At 39.4% G+C, this 26,029-nt stretch overlaps 1 protein-coding gene across 1 annotated transcript in view; it reads right to left on the reverse strand.

The window, feature by feature from the left end:
- EFEMP1 (EGF-like fibulin extracellular matrix protein 1) overlaps nt 1–15,040 on the reverse strand; it is a 59,059-nt gene extending 44,019 nt beyond the window's left edge. Inside the window, exons 1-4 of the mRNA XM_017874643.1 lie at nt 14,602–15,040; nt 13,247–13,334; nt 8,796–8,844; nt 8,241–8,627 (exon numbers count right to left, since the gene is read on the reverse strand). Of these exons, the coding sequence (XP_017730132.1) occupies nt 8,241–8,627; nt 8,796–8,844; nt 13,247–13,327 (517 nt within the window). The 5' untranslated portion in view covers nt 13,328–13,334; nt 14,602–15,040. The remainder of the gene's footprint in view (nt 1–8,240; nt 8,628–8,795; nt 8,845–13,246; nt 13,335–14,601) is intronic.
- Between the last annotated feature and the right edge of the window lie 10,989 nt (nt 15,041–26,029).

A 26,029-nucleotide genomic window follows, 5' to 3' on the forward strand; every position in this document is an offset into this window, starting at 1 on the left:
TTCCAGTCAGAAGCACACTGTTTCTGGGGACCTCTCCTGGGAAATCATTCTAGGACAGATGGAACGTGGACACGATACAATGCTTCTCTTTTGTTCTGTGCAGCTACCGTATGATTACTTCCTCTGATGTTTGGATATTAATTTCCTTGTCAGATTTCCCAGTGTCTCCTCAGCATTCTCTCCCAAATGCCCCATTCCAGGGAGGAAACAGACTTTTGTCCTTAACCACATTTCTGAGAACACGTTTTCTTCTTCTGTCCAAATATGTATTTTAGTAACTTGTGGCGCTACCTGTGTCACATCTAATTTTGGCAATTCATCATGTACTTCTAGTGATGTCCCATTTTACTTTATCGAACTGTTGTTTTTTCTTTTATTGTTATTTGATAACTCATGGGACAATTATGACAACTTCCCTAAGGACTATGAGCATTCCTTCCTTCTACTTTGACTCTATTAAGCTACAACAGAAAGTGGTTCTCAAACTTGACTGAATTCACTGAACTCGAATGGAATGGAATGGTTTTGTGTTCCATTTGATCAATTTCACTTGCAATACTGCCTAGTTACCTTGGACTGGGATAGATGTGCAATCATTTAAAAGGTAGTTGAAGTTTTAAAATTTGACTTAGTGCAAATCTCAAGCTTTTTAGTCTATTTAGTATACATTTATATACATTGATTAACTGTTTCTTCTTTTAAACTGTAGTTATGCTAATAGCTCGGCATTCGGCCTTCCTTTCATGTCATTTATTCACTTCATTTTTATTAAATGTTTACAAATCATTTCAGTTTAAACTACAAACCTGCAATTCTTTTTAAATTTCTGCAATGACAGCATTTTCTTTTGCCAATATTTGAAATGCAGTTTTTTTCTTGATCAGTTTTATTTTGAGTGTGCAATTTGCAATTACCTCCTGGAAAAAGCAACATGCTAATGAATTTCAGATGCGGTGTGAATTACTTATTTGTACATTCGTGCAAAATCTAACACATTGGGAAAATTTTTGTTTATTCTTCGGTTTCAAAGAATAAAATTGTGCCAGCAATTCAACACGTGAAAAAGCAATCCTTACAAAATGGGGCAACTTGTTGATTTCAGGGAATATAGCTTGAGACTTCCTGCTGGAGAAATAAATAATGAGCCACTACCAGTGCACTTTCCTGAAGTTACCCGGGCTTGCAATTCTACTCTAATCTACTTCTTCTTGCTTCAATAGGGAGGAGGAAATTCATTCCACAGATTAAGTGTTAATTAGTCTTAAAAAGAATCTCCTCATCTTTGATAGGAAGTAAATTTCTGATAAAGTTTAAATTGAAAGAAGATGCTTATGTGAATATTCTTCAAATATCTGATATTCACAGAGTCTAAATGGAAAGAGATGGTTAGCTGTGCATCTGATATTGAAAGGATCTCATATCACTTTGGTGACTGAAGGCTGCTTTTACAGTCAAAGTCAGAGTCAACCTCCTTCTCTTTTGTGGTTCTACACCAACTGAATTGCCAAACAGCATTGCCTCATCTCACAAGTTTGTGCCGTGTACTTAAGGAGGAGCCTTATAAAAGATATAGGTATCACTTAGCACCAGTCATTGCCATAGCCAGAACAAAAATTAGAGTCTCACCTACTGACAGTTTAAGAATAGTTATATGATTGCATATTTGTAGGTTTTATAGAGATGTGTATCCTGTTTTCTTGTTAATATGTACCCTTTTCCTTTAGATTGCATACATCATATCCTTGGTTCAGGGATACAGTCTTAATCAGGACTCATGGCCACCCATGTTTAGGAATCAGAGTACTGACGATGACAGTAAGAAGAGTGAGAAAAGTAAAATAGAAATACTAAGTTACCCTAGAGGCAGAATGTATATTTTTGATGTTTTTTTCCACTGCTTCCCATATCCCATGTGAAGTATTCTGACCCTTCCCTCTGATTTATATAGCAGAAGTTAAGATTAAGTTAAGGCATTGGTTCTCAGACTTGAGGAGGCATCAATATTATGGGACTGTTAAAACAATATATAGTTATATAACTGTATGTAGTTATATTGTTATAACAATATATTTAATTGTCTTATTATAACAACATATGTTATATAATATATATAATCCCAGAACCAGATTGCTGGTCCTGGCCCCAGAGTTTCTGATTCAGTCGATCTGGGGTGGGACCTGGGAAATTTGCATTTCTAATAAGTTATCCGATGATGCTTGATGCATCTGGTCTAGGGACTACACTTTGATAACCATTGAATTAGGGAGGTGCGTAGCACAGTCTTGCTGCAGGAGAGTGATCATACTGACCTCTTCTATCCTTCCACCTCAAACGGTTGTCATTCATTTTTTATGAAGGAATTTTAAGAACACTTTCTGACTGTGTATGAATCAGATACATATAAATACTGTTCACAAATGCATAGTAAAATGACATAAATTGACTAGAAATTCAATGGCTGCAGTATATTGAAAAGTAAATTATGAAACAATGCTAGATTTTTTTTTTTTTAGGAATAAATCAATCACTTCTATACACTGCATCGGCTTATTTGAAAAATAATTAAGTCTCCCCTGTAAACTCAACTCTTATCCATTTACATAACTTTAGAGAATTTTCAAGTACTTGAGGTAATTAACAACTAAAAACAATGAAGAACTGTAAGCAGGCTAAATGCCCATTTTTCTTACTGCTTGACTTTTTTTTTTTTTAAGGTTAACATCATGATTTACTCAATTATAGTCTTCCTTTTGCAAAATGTCTATTTTCTGAGATCACAGTTCTTCACTGGGCTGTATAATTATATGGAAGAATAATTAGGCATTTCCTTACAAAACTAACCCATGCAGCCAGCAACCCTAATGACATTAATGAGAATCAACAAAAGGGGCAGTGTTTGAAAGCTGTTTGGTAATGACAATGCCAGGTATCTAATTGGTTACACTATGATTTTCTAATTCTCTTCTGGATATGAGATCATTTAAGTTTAAAATGAAAGAAGTCAAAGAAAGATATCCCTAGCATCTGAGAAGCTGTATATGTTACTTCAAGTTCCTCTTTGCAAATATAGATGTACAGATAATAACTTCTTTCCTTTTCAAAAGAGTAGTTTAGTTACCCTTATGTTTATAAAGAAATGTGTAGAATATAATGGATGATCCCTAAGACTATAGAGGTTTTTAAATTTTAACCCTATGTACACTGTAATTTGTTCCTTTAGACTTTACAGGAGGCAAATATGTATTTTTTAGTGTTCTAATCCCTCCTGTATCACGTGTAATAATGATAAAATAAAATGATTGAAAATATAGCTGAAAGTTGGGAAAAAAAACATTTGGCAAACTGAAAAATTTATAGGTGAAACATAGTATTTAATTTGGCTGTGTGGTGAAATTTTTTCCATGTGGGAATGTGAAAAGATTGCTAACTTTCCCATGGTATGACACAATTGACACATAACTAAGTGTGCAGGTTCTAATGTCCAGTTATCCTACACTTAAAACATCTAAAACAATGTAGAAACCTGCTCATTGGCAAACTGGCAAATGGGATCCCAACAACTGCAAAGACAAATTCTGTCCAGCTACTTAAAAATCAATGCAGTTTGTTTTTTGAAAGTACAAAATAAATTGTAAAAATAGTCTCACTGGACAAGCAATGCCCCAACCTGAAAAAATGGCTCTAATGTTAGGACTTCTTCACTCTTGTCTGTGAGGTGCAGGCGATATGGCTATGTGGGTATGCTAGGGGCTCAACCATCCTATTTGTCTGGGATGAAGGCATTTCCAGGAACATGGAGCTTTTGGTTTTGAAACCGGAAAGTCCTGGTAGACAGAGATGGTGGAAACCCTAGGGTATGTTTTTTTCATATTTCTCAATGATACCTTATACAATATAAGCCAGGTACTGTACTCGATTTGGTTTTACAATCAACTTTATTGGGCATTAGTACTGAGTTCACTTCTTGATGGCACAGTTTCTTTACCAAGTTAGTAGTCATGCCTGTAAATCCTAACAGAGTTTAGTAGCGGCTTAATTACCAGCTATGCAAAATGCCCGGTGTTTTAATTTTTTTAAAGTTCAATGAAACAAACAAGTTTCTTCAATTAGGGCAATCAATGCTTTCTCTTTCTTGTCAGTTCCCAAATGACTTTTTTTTTTTTTTTTTAAATACAGGAATGGAAGTCTTAGAAAGTTATATATGATTTAAAAAAATCCTTTCTCAACTTTATCTGGTAATTTCTAACTCCATCTCCTTTAGAAAGATTATATAGAGACTATTGCCAGACACAGTGGCTTAGGCCTGTAACCCCAGCACTTTGGGAGGCTGAGGTGGGTAGATCACCTGAGGTCAGGAGCTGGAGACCAGCCTGGCCAACATGGTGAAACCCTGTCTCTATTAAAAATACAAAAATTAACAGGGTGTGATGGTGCACACCTGTAGTCACAGCTACTCGGGAGACTGAGGCACAAGAATTGCTTAAACCCAGAAGGCGGAAGTTGCAGCGAGCCAAGATAGCACCACTGCACTCCAGCCTGGGTAACAGCGTGAGACTCTGTCTCAAAAAAAAGAGAAAGATTATATAGAGACTATGCAATAAAGGTGTAGAAAACTAAAGGTGAGCCATCAACAGGTTATAATATATTCCCCATTCACTCAACTTCTTTTTGGTGTAGATGAGTATCTGTTGTCTTTGAGGCAGATGGTATCTCATGGAAACAATTAATTTTGAAAACTCTATCTATACGTGGCTCCAGGTATGTAACACTGAAATGATCTTCATTTTATAGATGCCAAGAATGTCAGTCATGGGAAACTCTCAGTGTTACTGGCTCCCACAGCATGATCCTCATTTAGCAAAAACCCTGAAAAACACCTGCTCACTATGACCTGATCTTTGAATGTTATGTTGCATTTCGAACTCCTTGTTTTTGTACAGAACTGAAAACCCCCCAAAAAATACATGACAAGGAGTAAAAATATCATGTTTTCATTCAACAGTTAAATGGACAGCTATTTAAAATATATATTTATAAAATAGTGTACATTTAAAATATCTAGGGGTATTATTTAAATTATTTAGAAGCCATCTGTGACTGGTATAGTGCATTCAAAGGCACAATTGATTTGAAGACTGAAACACAGTACAGATTTCAGTTCTTACATTTAAAATGTCCTCAGTTTTAGGTTATATAATGATAAACTATACCTGCTGAAAAATATACACAGAAAACAGAAATAATTTTTATGCAAATAAGACTCATCTGTAAGATTCATTTATTCTATCCAGTAGACCATAGGAAATGTGTCTGGATTACTGGGCATAAATATGCAACATTTAAAAGGGAGTGGAGATCTTTATTAAAACAGAAGACTCCTCAAACTCCATGATGATGTCAATAATATAGGTCCTTGGAGCACATTATTGTTCTAAACAGAGGTCCCCATACTTCCACATTGGTGCTAAAACATTATTTTGTGCTGCTGGCCTGGAATGAGAATGTCATACATCTGCAGGCAATTAGAAGAAGCTGGACTGCATGTTTGATTAGCTCAATAAGAAACGGGCACAAGTGTGACTCGACTTATGTTAGTCAAATTCCCTACACAGATTATCCTGTTGTTATCATATGAAATAACCCCCTTTTATCAACAATTAAGTAAATCCACATTTATGGGCACTTTGCAAAATTGTGACGTGGGAAGAAATCCAACTTAAGCCTTAGGCCTTCCAAAAAACTTTTAACCCTGCTTTCAATGGTATAGACACCAATCCCAAATTTTAGAAACTGGCTGAATTACACAGAACAATTTGGGTTGGAAATAACCTATGTGCGCACAGTCAACAGGTATGTATTTAGCATATTCCATAAGCAAGGCACTTAATAGTCTGCTTATAACTAAAAAAAAATGCCCAAAGAAGTAAGAACTATAAATGTTTTACTATGTGAAACGTAACTTAGTTAGGTAGTCTAAATATTTTCGAGAAAAGTTAAATAGGATTTTATTCTTATGAATCACAGTACAGTTTCTGCCATAACCAATGCATGTTGTAAGTCTTGAATATATTTTATTCTAGGACCTCTTCATTTAGTTCTGGGCATTGTTCTTGAATTCAACCATAAATGTCAATGACTGCAAACTACTTTGGGAAATGACTCATTCATTTATCTGTTTTTTTTTTTTTCTCCCAAGTACCATTAAAATATACATCTAAAGTATTCAAAATAATTCAGTATATAAAAGTTGATACTTAAGAATTTTTCAGCAAAATTTTTTGATTTTGGGAAAATACCACCAAAGTTTCCAGTCTAGTTATATAACTAAATAACACAATTAAAAGCTGGTATATCTTAAATAAACTCAAGATTTTTTTAATCAGTATTAACCCAAATACATGTATAAGAATAACCTCATCGTTTTATCTCCTTGACATAATCCCTAAATTCAATATCAGAGTATCAAGCAGATGCTGAAGCATTCATCATCAATACTGGAATTCTGACTCATGACAGTAACACAAAACAGATGCTAATACCATGCACCCTCTGAAAAGTGACACCATCACAACATGGGTTAGGTCTTGATGGTGGGGTACTTAAAACTTACAAACAAAATATGAAATAAATAAGTTAGAGCATGTTAGAGCTATGCCAAGTTCCGTTACTTCTTTTTTTTTTTTTTTTTTTTTTTTTTTGAGACAAGGTCGCTCACTCTGTTGTCCAGGCTGGGAGTGCAGATGGCATGATCTCAGCTCCACTGCACACCTCCACCTCCCAGGTTCAAGCGATTCTCCTGCTTCAGTCTCTCCAGTAGCTGAGACTACAGGCACGTGCCACCATTCATAGAGAATTTTTGTATTTTTAGTAGAGATGGGGTTTTGCCATGTTGGCCAGGCTGGTCTCGAACTCCTGACCTCAGGTGAACAGCCCGCTTCAACCTCCCAAAGTGCTGGGATTATAGGTGTGAGCCACCATGCCCAGCCCCTTGCTTCATTTTTAAGCCATTTAAATGCGAGTATCTTTTATACAGAAGATAAAACTAAACACGGGTGAATAAGGGGCACAAGAAAATGCATCTTTCATTTAAAGTAGCAGCTCAGTGGTCTCTATTGAAACCCTTAGTGTTAAGGGAGGAAGGTGCTCTCTTCCTCACACATGACCAGTTAGAAAGTGAGAACTCTTGGACCCTTTCCATTGACTCACGTGTGCCATACATGTATGTGGTGGTGACATGGAGTTCTGCACTATGGGGTCTACCTAGTCAGCCTCTGGCAGGGAGAAAGGAGTCTGGAGGCTCCTATGGCCCCATTTCAGTAACACAATCTCCACACCAGGCTGCTCGGAAACGGTTTGCTAAGAAGGAAAGGGAAACAATCTCTTAGCACAGTTCAGTTAGCTAATATCCTACATGTCTTCAAAGCCCCAGATTCTTATCACTTTGCTGGTATGAGCTTATAGCTGTTTCTAGAATACACAGTGATGTGTATGCTCTGTGAAAAAAAACAGAAAAACCTAGGCAGATGATGCCATGGTGCAAGTGATATAAGTGAAATGTGGTCAAATGAGAGCTTTAAACGAGATATAAATGTGAGTGGGGGAGAGTCCCTCCAAGGTAATGAGAAGCAGGAGCCCCATTTCTTTATTCCTGAATGAGGAAAATAAGTCTGTGGCAAGTTCAATGAAAAGAAACCTGAGAAACCAAAGGGGTACATCTGTGGAGTAGCTTGACAGCATAATTTCAAATTCCCAATGAATAACCTGACAGCAACTTTTGCCAGCTGTGACTTTGGCACCTGCCTTCCTGGGTTGGAAGGTCAGCTCTGCACTTAGCACCTGTGTGACGTCTGGTTCTCAAACTTGGCCGCACATGAGGAACTGAAAAAAAAGCCGATGCCTGGAACCCACCCTCAGAGACTGTGATTTAACTGGGCTGGGGTGTAGGTTGGCCATTGAGAAGTTTTAAAGATTCCCAAGTAACTCTAAATATGGGCAGCTAGGGTTGGGAACCACTGATGAACTTTCTAAGCCACAGTTTCCCATTTCTAAAACAATGATGACACCTACAGCAACTACCCTTTAGGAATATTGTGATGATTAAATATGATAATGCAGACAAAGCACTTAGCATGATGTCTGGCATGCGGGAAGTCCTTAATAAATGTGAATTATTATCATCCTCACCACGAGGTGCACTTGGGCAAAAGCTTTCAATGGTTAGGAAAATAAGTTATTCCTACCTTGGCACACGTTGTGTTCGCTTTGCTCGTAGCCTGCTGCACATTGGATACGGTGGGAAGGGTTGGAGGGAATGCGCTGAGGGTCAGCTGGGTTCCGCCGGATGACAAAGTTATTTCGGCCAGTCTGCACTTCAGGGCCTGCGACTGCAGCAGCACTGGCCACAAAACCACCCCCGGGCAACACTCCACTGGTTGCCATGCTGCTGGCAGCTACAACCCCGGTGGTTGCCCCTGAGGTTCCTTCTGCTGGTGGTGTTTCCTGCTGAGGCTGTTCATTATTGACAATAATCTGGGCTGTTTTCGGAAGGCAGAGGTATCCTCCATAGTGGTTGACGCATTTCATTCCACCTTTACAAGCGTCTGGGACAATGTCACATTCATCAATATCTGTGGTCAGTAATAAAATAAGTCAGGAATCTTCTAAGAAGGAAAAATCGAACATGTAAATATAATGCTTATGCCTTTTTGGTATAACACAGACAGGATAGGAAGAGTGACACAAGAGATGGAGACAGAAGGCAATGATCACATGGGAAGTCTTTGAAGCTGGCTCACCTTTGCATTGCTGTCTCACAGGATCCCACTCATATCCATCAGTGCATTGCTGCAAAGAAAACATCAAAGGTGGGGCCAGGAGACTGTTAATTGGTGTGTCCATTCCCTAAGAAATCACTCTAAAAGCTTCATTCTTATCGCAACAATCCTTGCGCTAAAGTCTTAGATATATGATGAGATGGGTGGTTTAACATTCTAACGCTTTTTTTTAAAAGACAACTCTGTGCATTGGACAACTTCAGGGGTCCATTCTCAATCATCAGCTGCCTAAACTCTTCTGTTGTTTTTGGTACAGTTGCCCAGTACCATCTTCTTTTGTTTTGAGACTAATCTTCGCCAACTTCTCTGACTGCTCTTTATTAATTTGCCTTTTTCCCACATTGTAAATGTGAAAAAAAAAAAGACCAAATTCTCTCTTTCCTTGCCCTCTCCCCGCCCCGCCCCGCCCCAACCAGCGCTGGGCTCTTCTCTCTCTCTCTAAATCCTCTTACAGCATGCAAGCACCTAGCTTTCTTTACCATTCTTACCTCCATCTCACACCCTGGCCTGTTCCCTAGCTTCAGTTCCTAGGGAACAAATGTGTTCCTCCTAGCAGTTCCCAGCTTCAGTCTCCTCTCTAGTTCACCCACTGAACAAACAGCCTATGGAGCACCTTCTGAAACCAGGCAGTTTTAGGGCCTGGGAATGCAAAGATGATGCAGACTTTGTCCCTGTCTTCAAGCAACTCAAAGACCAGAAGAGGAGACAGATAGGTAGACAAGTTGCAGTAAGATGGCAGGTGCCTTCTACAAGTGTACACGGGAAGGAGTGATGGACTCTGCTCCGGGGCATGGGTGAGCATGGCAGAGCAGAAGGGAAGGCTTGACAGAGGAGGTGACAGTGAATCAGGCTTTACAGGATGAGCAGGATTTTTCCAGATGAATGTGGGAATTCTAGGAAGACAGGCTACTGTGACAAAGGCATAAAATTGTTGAAAAGGGAAGGAGCTGCAAGGAGTTCTGGGTAGGTGGAGGACGAGGTTACAGAGGTAGGCAGAGCCAAATCAAGAAAGCCTTTCTTTAGGAATGGAAGCCTGAATTCTACCCTGAAGGTCAATGAATCTCAAGCTTTATTGTGTCTAAGGATCACTCAGGGTGCTTGTTAAAATGAAGATTCCTGGGCCCACCCAAAGGATTTGATTCTGTAGGTCTGGGTAGGGGGCCTGGAATCTAAATGCTTAGCAAGTATCCCAGGTGATTCCCATACAAGTTGTCTAGGAACTACTTGAGAAATGTAGGTATAGGCAATAAGAGGCCTCTGAAGAACTTTTAAGCTCAGAAAGCGATCTGATCAGACGCTCACTTGAGAAAGTCACTGTGAGGAAGAAGCCTAAGGAAGGACTGAGCAAAAGTGGAGTAAACAAACAAATAAACTTAAATTCTTTTAATATAACTGAGAGCTGCTTATGTACACAATGGATGCTTGACAAGGAAATAGCTGAATGGAAGCCCAGAGATCCATTTAGATATTTTACTGATGTCTGAAACTTACTGGAGTGAGAACTAAATTCACTTTGTCTCTCAGACTAATTTTTTTCTTGTTTCCCAAACAGTGTTCAAGGTACCACCACCTTTCTTGAAACCCAGGATTCCAACTTTAACATCAGCGCTGAATCTCCACTTATTTTCCTTCCATCTCTGCTGACTTTGTGTCCATTTCTACATCTACCATGTAGATGTAAGTCTTTTGCTGGCCCGTGAGTAGGCAAGGCCCCGTATCTCTACATGCTGCATACAGACCCCATGATGGTCTTTCTTGTGCTCTTGGTTATGTTGCTCCTCTCTCTGAGACCTCACAGTGACCTCCAGGTCTCTCATCATCACCATCTCTGGGTTCTTTCCACTACCCACTTCCAGCTGATCTGACCTTATCACCACCTGGAATGGTCTCAGGTGCTTTCAGCTCTAGCTTTTGATTATGCCACTCTGACTCAGGTGCCTCTTCAGGCTTTCTAGATCAATCCAACCGAGGTCATCACTTCCTTCAAGAACCAGCACAGAGTTCTGTCTCCTCTAATATGCCGGCACCAACATTAATCACCTCCTTGCTTTTCTATTTCCTTGGCAATTTTTTTTTTTTTTTTTTTTTTTGAGACAGAGTCTCGCTCTGTCGACCAGGCTGGACTGCAGTGGCTGGATCTCGGCTCACTGCAAGCTCCGTCTCCCGGGTTTACGCCATTCTCCTGCCTCAGCCTCCTGAGTAGCTGGGACTACAGATGCCTGCCACCTTGCCCGGCTAGTTTTTTGTATTTTTTAGTAGAGACGGGGTTTCACCATGTTAGCTAGGATGGTCTCGATCTCCTGACCTCGTGATCCACCCACCTCGGCCTCCCAAAGTGCTGGGATTACAGGCTTGAGCCACCACGCCCAGCCTTTCCTTGGCAATTTGTATATAGTATCATTTGTACTTGCTTAGGAACTTTGTAGTTTTCAACACTGTCTTCCCAGGGTAAATTCTCCAAGAGGGGGCTGAATTTTCTTAGTAAACAAATAAATTCTTTTAATAGTGTTGAGACTTGCTTATGCAGATACTTGTTGAGTAAATAGCTGAATGGACACCATATTTAATATGGAAGAGGACTTGAGGCTATTTTGTGGAGCCCTTTCTTCTGAAGAGTATCTTTCAAGCCAGGCAAAAATGGCAGTTCACTTGAATAATTTGTATGGTAAATAGAGAAGACTTGCAGTTTGTTTAGTATTTACTTCTAGACATTTAATGTCAGTGTACTATTAAGTATGCCTAGACTGAGTTTAGCTTCACCACTTGGCTATGTAGCCCTAAGCAAGTTAGACACTCTCTCAGATCTTCAGTTCTACCACTAGTAGAAGGAAGACGATGCCACTTACCTTACACATTGTCGCAAGGATCAAAGGAGATCGTGTCTCCACAGCAGGGTACTCAAAAATAGTTATTATCTTGTCCTTTAACCATGACTTATTACGCATATAAAATTTAAAGGAGAATAGGCCCAATCTTAGCACAAAAGGTAACATATCTGGAAAATTTGTTACAATAATAATGAACCTTAGTGGTCTTAAAACTATCATGTTTAAGCCACAGGGAACCTTCTCTGGTAAAAATGAGTAAGATTTAGGTGATCAGCAAAGGGAAGGGCATAGAAGATAAGCAATTGGAAAAGAAGTAAAATCTTCTATGAGATTATTATAAAAGTGGGTAGTGAATTTAATTTTAGCTCCCTGAGAAGGCAGTAAGTTTAGTCTGAATAACAAAACATTTTCATTTTAAGATAAACAGCACATGCCTTCATTTTTCTTGCTTTATTTATCTTCAGCAGAGGAAGCAACTGCATTTAACATGAAGTTAACAAAATATTTGTATTAAGCTATTTTATTTATAGTGGATCTGAACAACAGAAAGGAACATTTGCCAGATGAATACTAACATTCTAGGGATAATGTGGTACCAAAAAGTGAGATAATGTTTATTATCAGTAATTGACATTAGTTCATTTTAAGAGTTTTCTTTTCAGAAATTTTCACATTCTTTCCAGTAGGATTACTTAATTTTAAACTGGGAGCAGTAGAAAATGTGTTTTCATATTCCAATCCAGGACAAATGTCATTTGCCTCACACTGATTAAAGACAAGAAAACACAAAACAGAGGTGCAAACAAACTCACCAGAAGTGAAGTCAGTACTGTCCTTCTCTGTTCTCACCACAGCTATTTGTAGCAGTGGGAGGGGTCAGATGATCTTTTTAATATTTTATTAAACATTGGTTACACCTATGCAATTAACTAATCAAATATTACTTGGAGATATCAGAGATGCTAATTAGAAAATGCAAAACAGAGTTGCACACATTATGTTTGAAAACCACTTTAGCCAATATGCATCCTAGTAACACATAAAGTGTGTCTGCCTTTATTTATTAGAATTATCAGTTATACAAAAAAGAATGAATATACAGCCTTTATAAATTCAATAAAGGCCACTTACATGAGAATGTATGTCATGTACACAAAGGAGGCCATGTGTCTTTATGGTGTTTAATGTTCTTACTTGACTTAAGTCTTATTCTGCACGTATTGGTTTTATCTGCATGTGGTAGGAATCCAGGTTTTCCAGTTCCTTACACCCACTAATTTGTTGAATGTTTTGGAAACATGTAACTTTCTTTGGTTTTAGTTTTAAACGGATCCCATTTTAGCCTTGCACAAATGATTACATGTTGGTTCCTATCTTAGGTGGTGAGCCCAGTGAACTTTTGAAAGGATCAAGGGGGCAATTTACAACGAATCTTAGATATGAAGCATGAATAAAGTGTTGTTTAATTTATCACCCTCCGCACAGTATAGCCCAAATACACTGGCAGGGGTGTGTAAAATCTTTTTTTTTTTGGTCACAGAATCCCGCTGAACCGTACTTATTTCAAATTCCATCACCCCTTACCGTGTACGTGATGGTTTCTTCGGTGTCCTGTGACTTGACGAGCGCCAGAGTCAGCATAGTTAGGAAAAGGGCTTTCAACATTGTGAATCTCAAAGAAAATACAGGACAAACTGATGTTTAGTATCTGCTGCGGGGAAAGTAACAAAACTTTAGCAGTGAACACAAGCGAGGAAGGGAGGGTGGGAGAGGCTGAGGCTCCACCGTACTCAACTTCCAATCTGCTTTCTCATCTCCCCTCCCCCTCCTGAACCTTCTCGGTGGCCAACGAACAAGGCAGCAAAGACGTAAAAACTGCTGCAGAATTGCATTTCACGTTACTCCATCCTGCTACACTGTTTACATACAAAAGACATTCAGCGTGCATTTTATACTGCACCTACAAACCAGGGTGCAGAAAGAGGGGGTCGAAAGGAAAAAACAGTACATTTCAAAGGGGACGGTGCAGTTCCTGCCCCTCAACCCCACACCCCCGGGGATGGAGGTGGGGCTGCAAAACTCTATTCTCTAGAACGTTAAGGCTTTCCCAGTATGCTCACCTTGAGCTAGCAAAGTTCCTTGCACAGATCAGCAAAAATACCTGCGAGCCAATATGAATTGCCTTGGCCTCAGGCTTTTCATTTTTTAAACAAAATAACAATACAAAATTCAGAGAGCGATCTCCCAGTTCCAGTAGAACACTAGACCTTCTCACATCTCTCAGAGCTTCTCACATCCCCCCGCACAACCTCTCAAAGTGGCATTTCCACGCCTTGATCTGCGCACAGCTTTGTTTAAAAAGTCCCAGGTTGTGTGGAGGGGCAGCCCAAAGCGAGTGGTTCTCTTTTGTCATATCAGTCTCTGGGTCCCCGACAAGCTACCTTCGGTATCAGGCTGCCTAGAACCGGAACCAGGGATCGCACCGCCACCCGAGGTACCAGTTTCTGGCGGGCGGCCTGGTCCAGCAGGGAGATGAGGTCCCCTTTCTTAACAGCAAGCTAACGCGGCGGTCCCGTGGAGCTGCTCACCGTCCCAGCTTCTGACCAGCTCCTGTGGAATCCAGGTGCGGCTTAAATCTCGCACACTGGTCCCCTAAACTTTCAAAACTACGTTTATGGGCAAAGCCCTGCCGGCTGGTTGTGGGCGCGCACACACATGCCCATCCCAACAGATGTCACCCCAGTACTCGCACTTGCTGACAGATCGCATTCCGAGGCTGCACACCTCCACCTCCCTCTCTGCCCGAGACACCCTGCACAGTCCAGGGCAGTTCTCGAGTACTCAGCACCCCTCAGGTCACCCCACCTCACTCACTCTCCCGCGCGCGGCCCCGTGAGCACTGGGCTCGCTCGGGGCGACACCCCGTCAGGGGCTCCTACCTGCGCGGCCGCGCTGCGCTCCGGGCCCGGGCAGCGAGGGGAGTGCGCAGGGGAGGGCAGCCCCGTGGGTCTGATCTGGCGAAGTCTGGCAGCGGCCGCGGCGGCAGGAGGAGGAGGAGAAAGGGAGGGAAAGGGGGAGGGCGAAGGGGGGGCGGAGGAGAGAGCTGAGGGAGGCGCAAGCGCTGAGCCAAGCGCTAGGAGCCCGGCGGTAGAGCGCGCAGCGCAGCGAGGTCTGCGCCCCCTGCGCCAGGGGCCTTCTCTGCCGCTCCAGCCTGCTCTCCCTTGCCAGCCCCTCGTTTCCCAGACTCGCGGGGACCCCAGGCCAGAGAGGACACGTTGACATGTGATGTCCTGGGTGTGCTTCTGCTTGGGGATACTCCCACTCTCTAGTGCGTTTTCTTGTTCTCCAAGGAACAAGAGGAGACCAGAGGGTCTCTAGAAATTGCTGTTAATTTTTTTTTCCCCAATAAGTGAATGCTAGGAGAGTAAATTAACCCCTTCATAGAACTGTTTCCTTACCTTTTCTTTCAGATTTTTTTTTTTGAGGTGTCTGCTTCCACAAATGGAGAAAAATGAGAATTCATCCATTCAACAAATGTTTGCCACCTACTGTGTGCTAAGTGTTGGGAATAGGCCAAATAGAACTTGCACTAACAAAACTGTGAGGTGGGGTTTGTTTTACGGTCTCTCAAACCTCCCTTTATGGTAACAAGTGTTGGCGAGAATGGAGAAAAGGGAACGCTTGTACGCTGTTGGTGGAACGTAAATTAGTACGGAAAATTGTATGGCGGTTTCTCAAAAATCTGAAAGTAGAATTATCATATGATCCAGCAATCTCATTTCTGGGTATTTACTGGGAAGATTTGAAATCAGTATGTTGAGGAGATGTCTGTACTTTCATGTTTATTGCAGCACTATTCACAATTGCCAAGATATGGAATCAACTTAAGTGTCCATTAAGGGATAAATGGATAAAGAAAATGTGGCATATACGTGTGTGTGTGTGTGTGTGTGTGTGTGTATTATCTATATATATTATCTATACACACACACACATATATATGCCTTTTTAAGGCTAAATAGTATTCCATTGTGTGTGTGTGAGTGTGCGCGTGTGTATATGAGCCCATTCTTTTGAAAAGTATCTTTCAAGCCAGGCAAAAATGGCAGTTCACTGGAATAATCTGTATGGTAAATAGGGAAGACTTGCAGTTTGTTTTTAGTATTTACTTCTAGACATTTAATGTCAGTGTACTATTAAGTATGCCTAGACTGAGTTTAGCTTCACCACTTGGCTATGTAGCCCTAAGAAAGTTAGACAGTCTCTTTGATCTTCAGTTCTACCATGATGCCACTTACCTTACACTTTGCCACAAGGATCAAAGGAGATCGTGCCTCCACAGCGGGGTACTCAAAAATAGTTATTATCTTGTCCTTTAACCACGAATTATTAGGCATACAAAATTTAAAAGAGAATAGTATTCCATTGTGTGTGTGTGTGTGTGTGTACGTGTGTACACACACACATAATGGAATACTATTTAGCCTTAAAAAAGAAATTCTGTCATTTGTGATAACATGAATGGAAGTGGAGAACATTATGCCCAGTGAAATAAGCCAAATACAGGAACACAAATACCACATGTTCTCAAGTATCTGAATTTAACTTAAAACAATTGAACTCATAGAAGCAGAGAGTAGAATGGTGATTACCAGAGGCTAGGGTTGCAGGGAATGGAGAGATAACAGAATGTAAGCCTCAATTAAATAGGAAGAGTAAGGGCTGGGTGCGGTGGCTCACGCCTGTAATCCCAGCACTTTGGGTGGCCAAGGTGGGCAGATCACCTGAGGTCAGGAGTTTAAGACCAACCTGGCCAACATGGCGAAACCCCATCTCTACTAAAAATACAAAAATTAGGCACGTGCCTGTAATTCCAGCTACTCAGAAGGATGAGGCAGGATGATCGCTTGAACCCTGCGAGGCAGAGGTTGCAGTGAGCTGAGATCGCCCCTCTGGGTGACAGAGTGAGACTCCATCTCAAAAAAAAAAAGACAAGATAAGTTTGATTTTTTTTTTAGATCAATTGCACGGTGTTGTGAATAAAGCCGATAATTGAGTACTGTATATTTCATTATCACTAAGAGAGTAAATTTCAAATGTTCTCATCACAAAAAATGTCAAATATTTGAGGTGATGGATATGTTAATTAGCTTGGTTTAATTATTCCACATTGTATTAAAAAATCATAATACCTTGTACCCTATTAATATATACAACTATAATTTGTCAATATATAATAAAAAGTCTCCCTTTTTATGGCTTTCTTTTTTCATCTATAGCTTCTCTTTTCTTCACTTGTTGACTTAGTGAAATCTCCAATACTGCTTTTTCAAAGTTGGGCATTTCACTTTCACCTTTCATACTCAGTGGAATTTCAGGAATCTGGAGAGAAAAATCTTTTTTTCTGTCTTTACCAAATCATACCACACAAATTGCAGTTACCTCTGAAGGCTCCAACTCTAAAGTCACAGTAATAGCTTGCTTCTAAGGCATCTGTCTTCTAGGAAACAAATGGCCAAATAGAATTTCATGAATGAGACAACTTACAAACTGAAGGAGTTAAAGACTTCTTTGACTCTGTCCTTGAGCAGGAGGCAGAGCTTAGGAGGAGAGGAACAGCTCCTTTCCTTTCCTGCTGACCAAAGGTGGGAGGGTGGTAGAGACTGCAGGAGAGGGAGGTTATCAAGTGGAAGCTGCTCTCTTTATCTCTAGGGTATCCAGTGTGGGTTACCTAGACGTTGCTAGTTTGGTAGCAAGCCACACAGTATTGGACGAGATCAGAAGGGAGGTGTACAACCCTCCATAAACATTACTTGAGTATACAGGGTTTTGGTAATGGTATCGAATATTTTTACTACAAAAATTCTAGTAAGTGTTTTCCCCAAGTCATTAATGACCTCCAGATTTTTTTAAATGAATCTTTGCTTTTTGTACAGTAAGAAGATCTGTGCACATGGTTTTCCTGTTTCTCTTAAACTCTTTCTACCTGTTCTCAGCCACTTTTCCAGAAAAATGGGGTGAAAACTCTCAAATTTATATCTCCAGCCTGGAACTGTTCCTATATATCCAACTGCCAACTTGCTATCTTCATTTGGGCATCTAATGGATGTTTCAAACTGAATGCAACTGCTATTATCATCCCCAAACCTACTCCACCCACCTTCACCGTCTCAGTTAAAGCAATTTCATCATTGCTTTTGCTCAGATTCAGGACCATGGAGTCATCTTTGATTTCTCTTTTTCTGAGATATCCTGCATTCTATCCTTCAGAAAATTCTGTTGGCTTCACCTTCAAAATATATCCAGAATGGAACCACTTCTCATCACCTCTTTTGCAACCACTCTAGTCTAAACCACCACCATTTTCCACCTGTATTATTGCAACATCCTCCTAATTGGTCTCCTTGTTTACAACCTTGTTCTCCTGCAGCCTTTTTGCAGTGGGAGTTCATATGAATGGAATCATAGAGTACATACTCTTTTGGGTCTGACTTCCTTCACTCAGCATGTTTGAGATGCATCCTTGTTATCAGGTGTATAAGAAGCACATTCCTTTTTATTGCTGAGTAGTATTCCATTGTGTGTATGTACCCTGATTTGTTTTTTTATATCTTAATAGATACTTGGATTGTTTATGAATAAATCTGCTATGGACATTCACATATAAGTCTTTGTTGGGATATGTTTTCTTTTAGATAAACACTTAGGAGTGAAATTGCTAAGTCATATGGTAGGAGTAAGTTTAACATTATAAGAAAGTGTCAAACTGTTTTATAAAGTGAGTGTGTTATTTTATGTTCTTACCAGCAATATGTGAGATTCACATATTGCCAACTGGTATTGTCAGTAATTTACAATGTTAGCCAATGTGGTGGGTGTGTAAATGGTATTTCATTGTGGTTTTATTTTATATTTCTCTGATGTCCAGATGTCTCTGATGTTGAATTTTGCTTTTCGTGTGCTTATTGTCCATCAATATATTTTCTTTCAAATTTTTGTTCATTTCTTTATTTTTTGGCCTTGTTAGTTGTAAGAGTTTTTAAAAATAGTCTTCCTGCAAGTCCTCTTTAGATTTACATTTTTTGAACATTCTTTCTGGTGTTTGTCTTGCCTTTCCAATTTGTTAATGCTGTCTCTTGAGAGCAAACATTTTAAATTTTGATTTTTTTTTTTTTTTTTTTTTTTTGAGTTGGAGTCTCACTCTGTCACTCAGGCTAGAGTGCAGTGGCGTGATCTTGGCTCACTGCAACCTCCGTCTCCCGGGCTCAAGCAATTCTCCTGCCTCAGCCTCCTGAGTAGCTGGGAATACAGGTGCACACCACCACGCCCGGCTAATGTTTGTATTTTTAGTAGAGACAGGGTTTCACCATATTGGTCAGGATGGTCTCGATCTCCTGACCTTGTGATCCATCTGCCTCAGCATCCCAAAGTGCTGGGATTATAAGAGTGAGCCACCGCACCCTGCTGGATGATTTATTTAATGGAGTCCAACTTTATGGATTCAAACTGGATGCATGGATTGAGCAGAATGCAAGTGGAGATTGCAGCAAATTCACCTTCCTAAATTGTTCTGAGCTCAGAGGAATCTGAGATTTTAAAGATTTGGGCTGGGCACGGTGGCTCATGCCTGTAATCCCAGCATTTTGGGAGGCTGAGGCAGTGGTTCACTTAAGGCCAGGAGTTCAAAACCAGCCTGGTCAACATGGCGGAACCCCGTCTCTACTAAAAATACAAAAATTAGCTGGGCATGGTGGTGTGCGCCTGTAATTCCAGCTACTCAGGAGGTTGTAGTGAGCCGAGATCGCGCTACTGCATTCCTGGGTGATGGAGCAAGACTCTGTATCAATAATAATAATAATAATAACAATAATAATAAAGAGAGAGAAAGAGAAAGATTTGAAGATGTATTTGGTGACAAAAATTCATAATTTTAGAAGAGATTCACAGATGTTGATGATCACACACTGAGCACTATGCTCTGTGTCTCTGTATCCTTTGGAGTGTGTGTCTGAATCAAACGTACTATCAGTGTGGCTGAGTCTTAAGAGCACTTAATCAAGGTGTAGAATAACTGTGTCCAACAGGGACCCACATTGGGTATCCCTGGCATGCTAGAGACCAAGATATGAATCACAGAATTAGCCTGCAGTTTCTGGCCATGTATCCAAACCAGGTAACATTTGGGTCCACTTCATTTGTAAAAGTATATTCTCCTAGGAAACTGCTGAAGAAGAAGCCAAGGCTGGAACCAGAATTGATGGAAAAAACCCTCTCCTTCTTACAGAAAGAATTCATTTAAAACACTGGTATTCTTACTGAATTGATAAAATGGATCATTGACTGCTGATAGCCCTGTAATGGACTCTTGCAAGAATAATGTTGATTAAATTATTTATTTTCTTGGACTGCTTTCTTATTGATGCGTAAAATTCAATATTTTGAATAGCAGAATTTACCATTATTATCCATGAAAATATTCTCATGATGAATACACATTTGGATTTCTGATATACTGTATATGACTGAAACAAGTCTTTGAAAGAGATGGTTTTTAATTTTTTTTTAGGGCTAAAATTCTGTGTTTCTATGTTGTCTTTTTGTCAGTGATTTGGAGTTTGCATCAGGCCAAGAGAAGCGATGAACTTAAGTGAGCCTTCAACAGATGCTAAGTCTTTTCTTTAAAAAATCCACATTACACATAAGCAATTTTAAATTTGTACATAGAAGATAATGTGTAGTTATTAAATTGATTGCTAAAATATGCCCCCAACATTCACTCATGTGACTGGTGGCCTGCGCATTAGAAGAGGACTCATTGAAATACATGGAGGTTGGAGTGCAGCTTTGGCTTCAAAGAATATTGGCAAATTTGCATTTATGCAACATTAATTTGCCTCAAGTATGTCACTGGTAAGTTCTTTGTTTTAGTGAGTGCCAGATGTATTCTTCTTCAGAATATATTTGGTGAAACTCTCTTTCTGAATGCCAAACGGACATGAGAAAACTTTCAGTCATCTGGAGCTTGTAAATTGTTCTAAAATTTTTGGGATTTTATTGAAGGCTTGATTTCATCATAAAGCAGAGAATACCTTGGAAGAATAAAAAGCAAATCAATCAGAAATGATTGGAACCAGTAATTAGATTTTCCTTGGAGAGATAAAAATGTATGATGTAAATCCACTGCCTTGCAAAAGATTGCTTTCTAACAAGTTATCAGATCTTACAGAGCAACTTCAGATGCGAACACAGATGTGAAACTTTTTTTTTTTTTATTTAATTGTTGTTTTCAGCTACAAATTCCTCCCTCTCTCTTTTCAAACTTAGATATTCCGGAAACTTCATTTGGCTAATCAAGGCTGATGGGGTTTCAGGATGATTGTATTATGGAGCATGAAATTAGAAATAATATCCATGAAAATTAGTAATTTTATTTCAATATGTAATTTAAAGAACTGGATCATCACTCCACTTTTGCCAATCTGGAACCTTTTCATAGTATTTTGTTAATTTTTAGAATTTTCTTTGTTCTACTTTCCAACTTTATTTTACCTTACTTGAATTATTTTTTCCTTCAGTTAGTGGATGAGAAGCACAGAAATGCTCTTCATCTGTCTTTTTGTGAATAGTTAATCTTATATCTTGATGCTGATTTCAGATAACAAAACAGATTTTAAAATATCTTTGAAAATATTTAAATTAATTTTTAGAGAACAATGGTTTAAACAAAATCATAGATATTTTGTGTTTGCTGACATTTAGAATTAAAAAAATGTATAGCATTAGTAAGACTGATTTATGATTTTTTCCTCTTAGTATGTCATATCCTATACCAGTGGAACTGCTGAGACCAAAGCCTAAAAATGGAATGGATGTTATTATTTTCTGTCTGCTCTTCAAGGAACTTTAAAGCATAAATTATTTTGATAAACTAGCATTAACTTCTAACTTCTGTCTCACTGTAGAATGTGGAAAGGCTTGAAAAATAACCCACAAACTTTCCTGCTTGAAATTTATAATATGCTGCTAGCAGATATTTTATAAGAAATGGCATATTTGACTTTTATTGTTGACTAAATAGGGCAAATGTAGAAACTCTATTCAAGGTAAGAGGTTAAAAGTTTACATATCCACAGAGAGATATTGCAAGGAAATTGCTTGGATTTAAGTGTGTGTGTGTGTGTGTGTGTGTTTTGTAAAGAACTCTGTTCAAGTAGATGCTTCAATTATAGTTAATTTTTAAAAGGGCCAAGATTTATAAAACACTTCAATTTGTTCAATTCATTTGGAAAATGCTGGGATCAGAAAGGACTTTTCAATCTGATTTTAAAATTGGTGAATTTCATTTTATGGTAAAAGAAAAAAGAACAAAAGGGGATCTTAGCAGCCATTTTCTCCAACTCCCTCATGAAACTTAAAGCTTAGACGACTTATCCAAGTTAACTCTAGCAAGTGGCAGAACCAAGAGTAGGAGCACAAGTCTTAATTCCTCATTTTTGGAGCATTCCACTTCCCCACTTCCCTGCCCTATCTCTTTATTTACAGCCTCTTTTGTTTATTTGACATAATTAATCTTCCTTATCATCATCCATCCATCCAACTCACATTTGACTGAGGCATGTTTCCAGCCCTTAGGGAGCTGTTGGGTGGAGTAGACATGAATGAAATGGATGTTATCTCTCTCTTCTGCTAGGCTGTGATCTTTTGGAAGGCAGGGACTATGTTTGCTACTTCCTTAGCAGCCCATATTGCAGTATATGCTCGACAAAGCTTCATGCAGAATGTGCTTTGCTTGGGAAATTTCTCCACCTGACCCTCTACTATGAATCCTGTTGTCTGTTTGATTTCTGTCCCATTGCTTCCTACTAGGAGTCTTCTTCTCAGCTTATACCCCCTCTGTAAGACAATTCACTTGGCCAGCCTGGCTTTAATTCTGGCATCTCTCCTAGAGATGACCTTTGACATTATTGTTGCTCAATGCTCTGCTCTGCAGACCTTGGGCTAGTGACCCTTATGTCTGCCCCTGCTGCAAACTTCCAGGACATTGGCCCCAGCCCATACTAATGCCCATGCCTCACCTGTCTGGGAGCTGAAATTGATAGTCTTATCTTTGTATTGCTGAGCAAAAGCACATGACCTGACACTTGGTGGATACTCCACAAATGTTTATTAAAATAAATCATAAAGATAGTTCATGATGTCATCTTTGTCCTCATCCTCCTCATTTTTTTTTAATTGAATGTTTAGCTGGGAGAGACCATATTACATACCACACGTGTGATATAAAATAGCTTATGGTTCAGTTGGTCACACTCAGATTCATAAATAAAACTTAATCTGAGTCTTAAAATTCCAGATAGCTGGTTTAAATATCTGGAAAATTGTATGAATAACTGTATTTTTCTTCTCTGTGTATTGTGAAGACTTAGTTGAATATAAATTTATGCTATATTAAGGAGTTCTTTTCTTTTCTCTCCAAGAGATGATCTAATCAGTGAAGAAAATGAGTTTGTACTATACATACATGGTAAATTTCTATCACTTAGTCTTCTTTCAAACACTTCCTGAAATCCTGGGTTAGAGCTAATTCATAACTAATAACTACCAAATTAAAATAATGTTTGAATAAGCTATATTTTAGACAAAATAGTACTTCTTTTCTTCTGAAGTATATTAAGCAAGTGTAACAATAGACTTAAAAATGACCACCTTGATTAAAAGTTTATTTTCCATGGTTTGCCAACATTTAAAAATGAACTTATGTTTCTAAATATTCTGTAGCTTTCTTTTTCCTATTGACTCATTAGCAATATTTGTTTTTTCCTGATTATAAAAGTAACAGATGTTCAATGTAGACATTTTATAAAACATACAAAAGTGTAAAGATGTAAATTAAAATAATCCATAATAAAAATGGCTTAATACTATTAACCACTATTAACATTGTTGTATTTCTTTGCAGAGTTTCTGTGTGTTTCCATTGGCTTTCTCCTCTCTCTCTCCATACGTATTCTATGTATGTATTTCTATGTACAAAGTCACATAGGCACCAAAGTGGCATTGCACTAGATGTCACTATTTACATAGTCAATAGCAGAAACACCTTCTTGAACCTAGCGGTCCATAAGCACCTTTCCTTAAGAACCAGTGTGTGATGCTTTGGTCAGGGGAACAAATCTGGGTGATGATACTGCACTCAGTTCATGGTGCTACCTTCTTTTCCTCCTTCCCAACAGCTGTATTTGTTATTGGATCAAGCGCGGGTTTTCCCTAAGAGGTTTCCAAGTTTCTTAATGCAAATAACTTTGCAGCAGGCCCACCTCACTGGTTCAATTCAAACTCATATATGTCTGAATTATAATGGAAAACATGGTTTAACTATCTCTATCAAATTATACTTGAGTCTGCAAGGTGACCTATTAGTTGGTGATAAAAAATAGGATTTTGAACTTTTATCACAGAGTAGAAGATCTTTTGAATATTTGTGAATTTCAGACTTCTGTTGAGATTATCTTTGAGAAGTTTTGCTGTTCTGGCTATATGCTGGCTCTTATTTGCCGTGCCTAATCACTATATCTTCCTTCTTTTCATAGCATCTTCTATGTGTCTTTCCTTCCTAACATCTTTTATCCCCTCATTAATTTTTCTACTAGCTGTTGAGGAATGCCAGATTTCTGGGTTTTTGTTTTTTGTTTTTTTTAATTTGACGGTGTCTTGCTCTGTCATGCTGGAATGTAGTGGCTCAACCTTGGCTCACTGCAACATCCACCTCCTGGGTTCAAGCAATTCTCCTGCCTCAGCCTCCCAAGTAGCTGGGATTACAGGCAGATGCCACCATGCCCGGCTAATTTTTATATTTTTTTGGTAGAGACTAAAAAATAGTAGGGGTTTCACTATGTTGGGCAGGCTGGTCTCAACCTCCTGACCTTGTGATCCACCTGCCTCAGGCTCCCAAAGTGTTGGGATTACAGGCGTGAGCCAATGCACCTGGCCTAAATGCCAGGTTTCTTAAACCGACATCATTGCACCTACATGGGATAAGTAACAACTGGGTCATGGAAAATAAGGCTTATCTTTGTTCCTTTTTTCTTCTTTCTCTAAAAATAACCTTGAAACTAGAGTTGAAGAAGTTAAGAATTAGTTTAAGTGAACTAAAACATTTCATAGTTGTGTAAAAGGAGCTGGTTTTCTGTCTCCTATATTTCAGCCTGAGGATCATTTTTCAGACCCCTCTTATTCCAATGTTCTCATATTTATCAAAGGCCCAGTGACATTAAACAGGCACAAGATCTTTAATTCTTTGACCTCCTAAGCCATTAGTGTTCTTTTTATGATTCGACTTCAGATCTGAAGGCTTTAATGCCACTCCTCCATTGTATAGAATTTCTGAAACACAGGCAGACAGGCAGACACATACCCACTCTCACATGTAATAGCGGAGCTGGGTCAGGAATCCCATTTTCTTGCTTCTTATCTCATATAATATTCATCCCTCCCTCCATGCTTGAGGGCTTTTTGAGCACCTGCATTGCTCCAGGCCCTCAGCTGAGTGTGAGGGACACGAAGAAGGCCCAGTCTCTGGCCCATCCTAATATGGAAGGGGAGATGGACAATGCTTAATTCTGTTTGAGGAGTCAAAGGCTAGTAGAGCAAGTGATGCTCGATGCGGAGTTTCTCTCACTTAGTCTTCTTTCAAACACATTCAGAAACAGATTTCACAGGAAGATAGGGTTTTACCACACAAACCCTCTAGGGTTGCATGTTTTAGAGAGAGGAAACAGCATGTGCAAAAGCACAAAGACATCGGAACATTCTTATGGGAACCATGAACACTTGGGTTTTGTTTCAATATAGGTGCAAGGTAGAGGGGGATAGTGGAAGATGAAGTTGAAAATCCAGGAAGGGGTGAACTAGTGGGTCCTGAGGAATGGCTTGGACTTTGTCTGTGGTTGATGGGCACCATTAAAGAGTTTAGAAAGGGGATTGATAACTCAGACTTGAATGTTATAAATATTACATTGCTGGTAGAGGGAGTGGTGGGTGAATTCTTGAGAAGAGGTGTGAGGTTAGAGGCAGTTGGAAACCTATCTGAAATTTTCAGATAATGGATGGAAAGAAGATATCAGAGCTGGGGTATGTTAAGGAAGCAGGCTGTTCAGGACATGATGATAGTGAGAGGAAGAAAGTTCAGATGACTCTTGGGTTTCTTTCTCAGGAGAACAGGTGGATGGTGGTGGTATTAGCCAGTAGACTAGAGGAAGAACCAGAGAAGAAAAAGAGTTGGGAATGAAAGAGAAGGAGAGAAAAGCCATTGAAGTCTCATGAGCACTGAGGACTGTTTATTCTCCTAACTGGAAATGGATCTAAAAT

The sequence above is a fragment of the Rhinopithecus bieti genome, unplaced genomic scaffold, assembly GCF_001698545.2.
Source record: "Rhinopithecus bieti isolate Rb0 unplaced genomic scaffold, ASM169854v2 scaffold_7414, whole genome shotgun sequence".
NCBI lineage: Eukaryota > Metazoa > Chordata > Mammalia > Primates > Cercopithecidae > Rhinopithecus > Rhinopithecus bieti.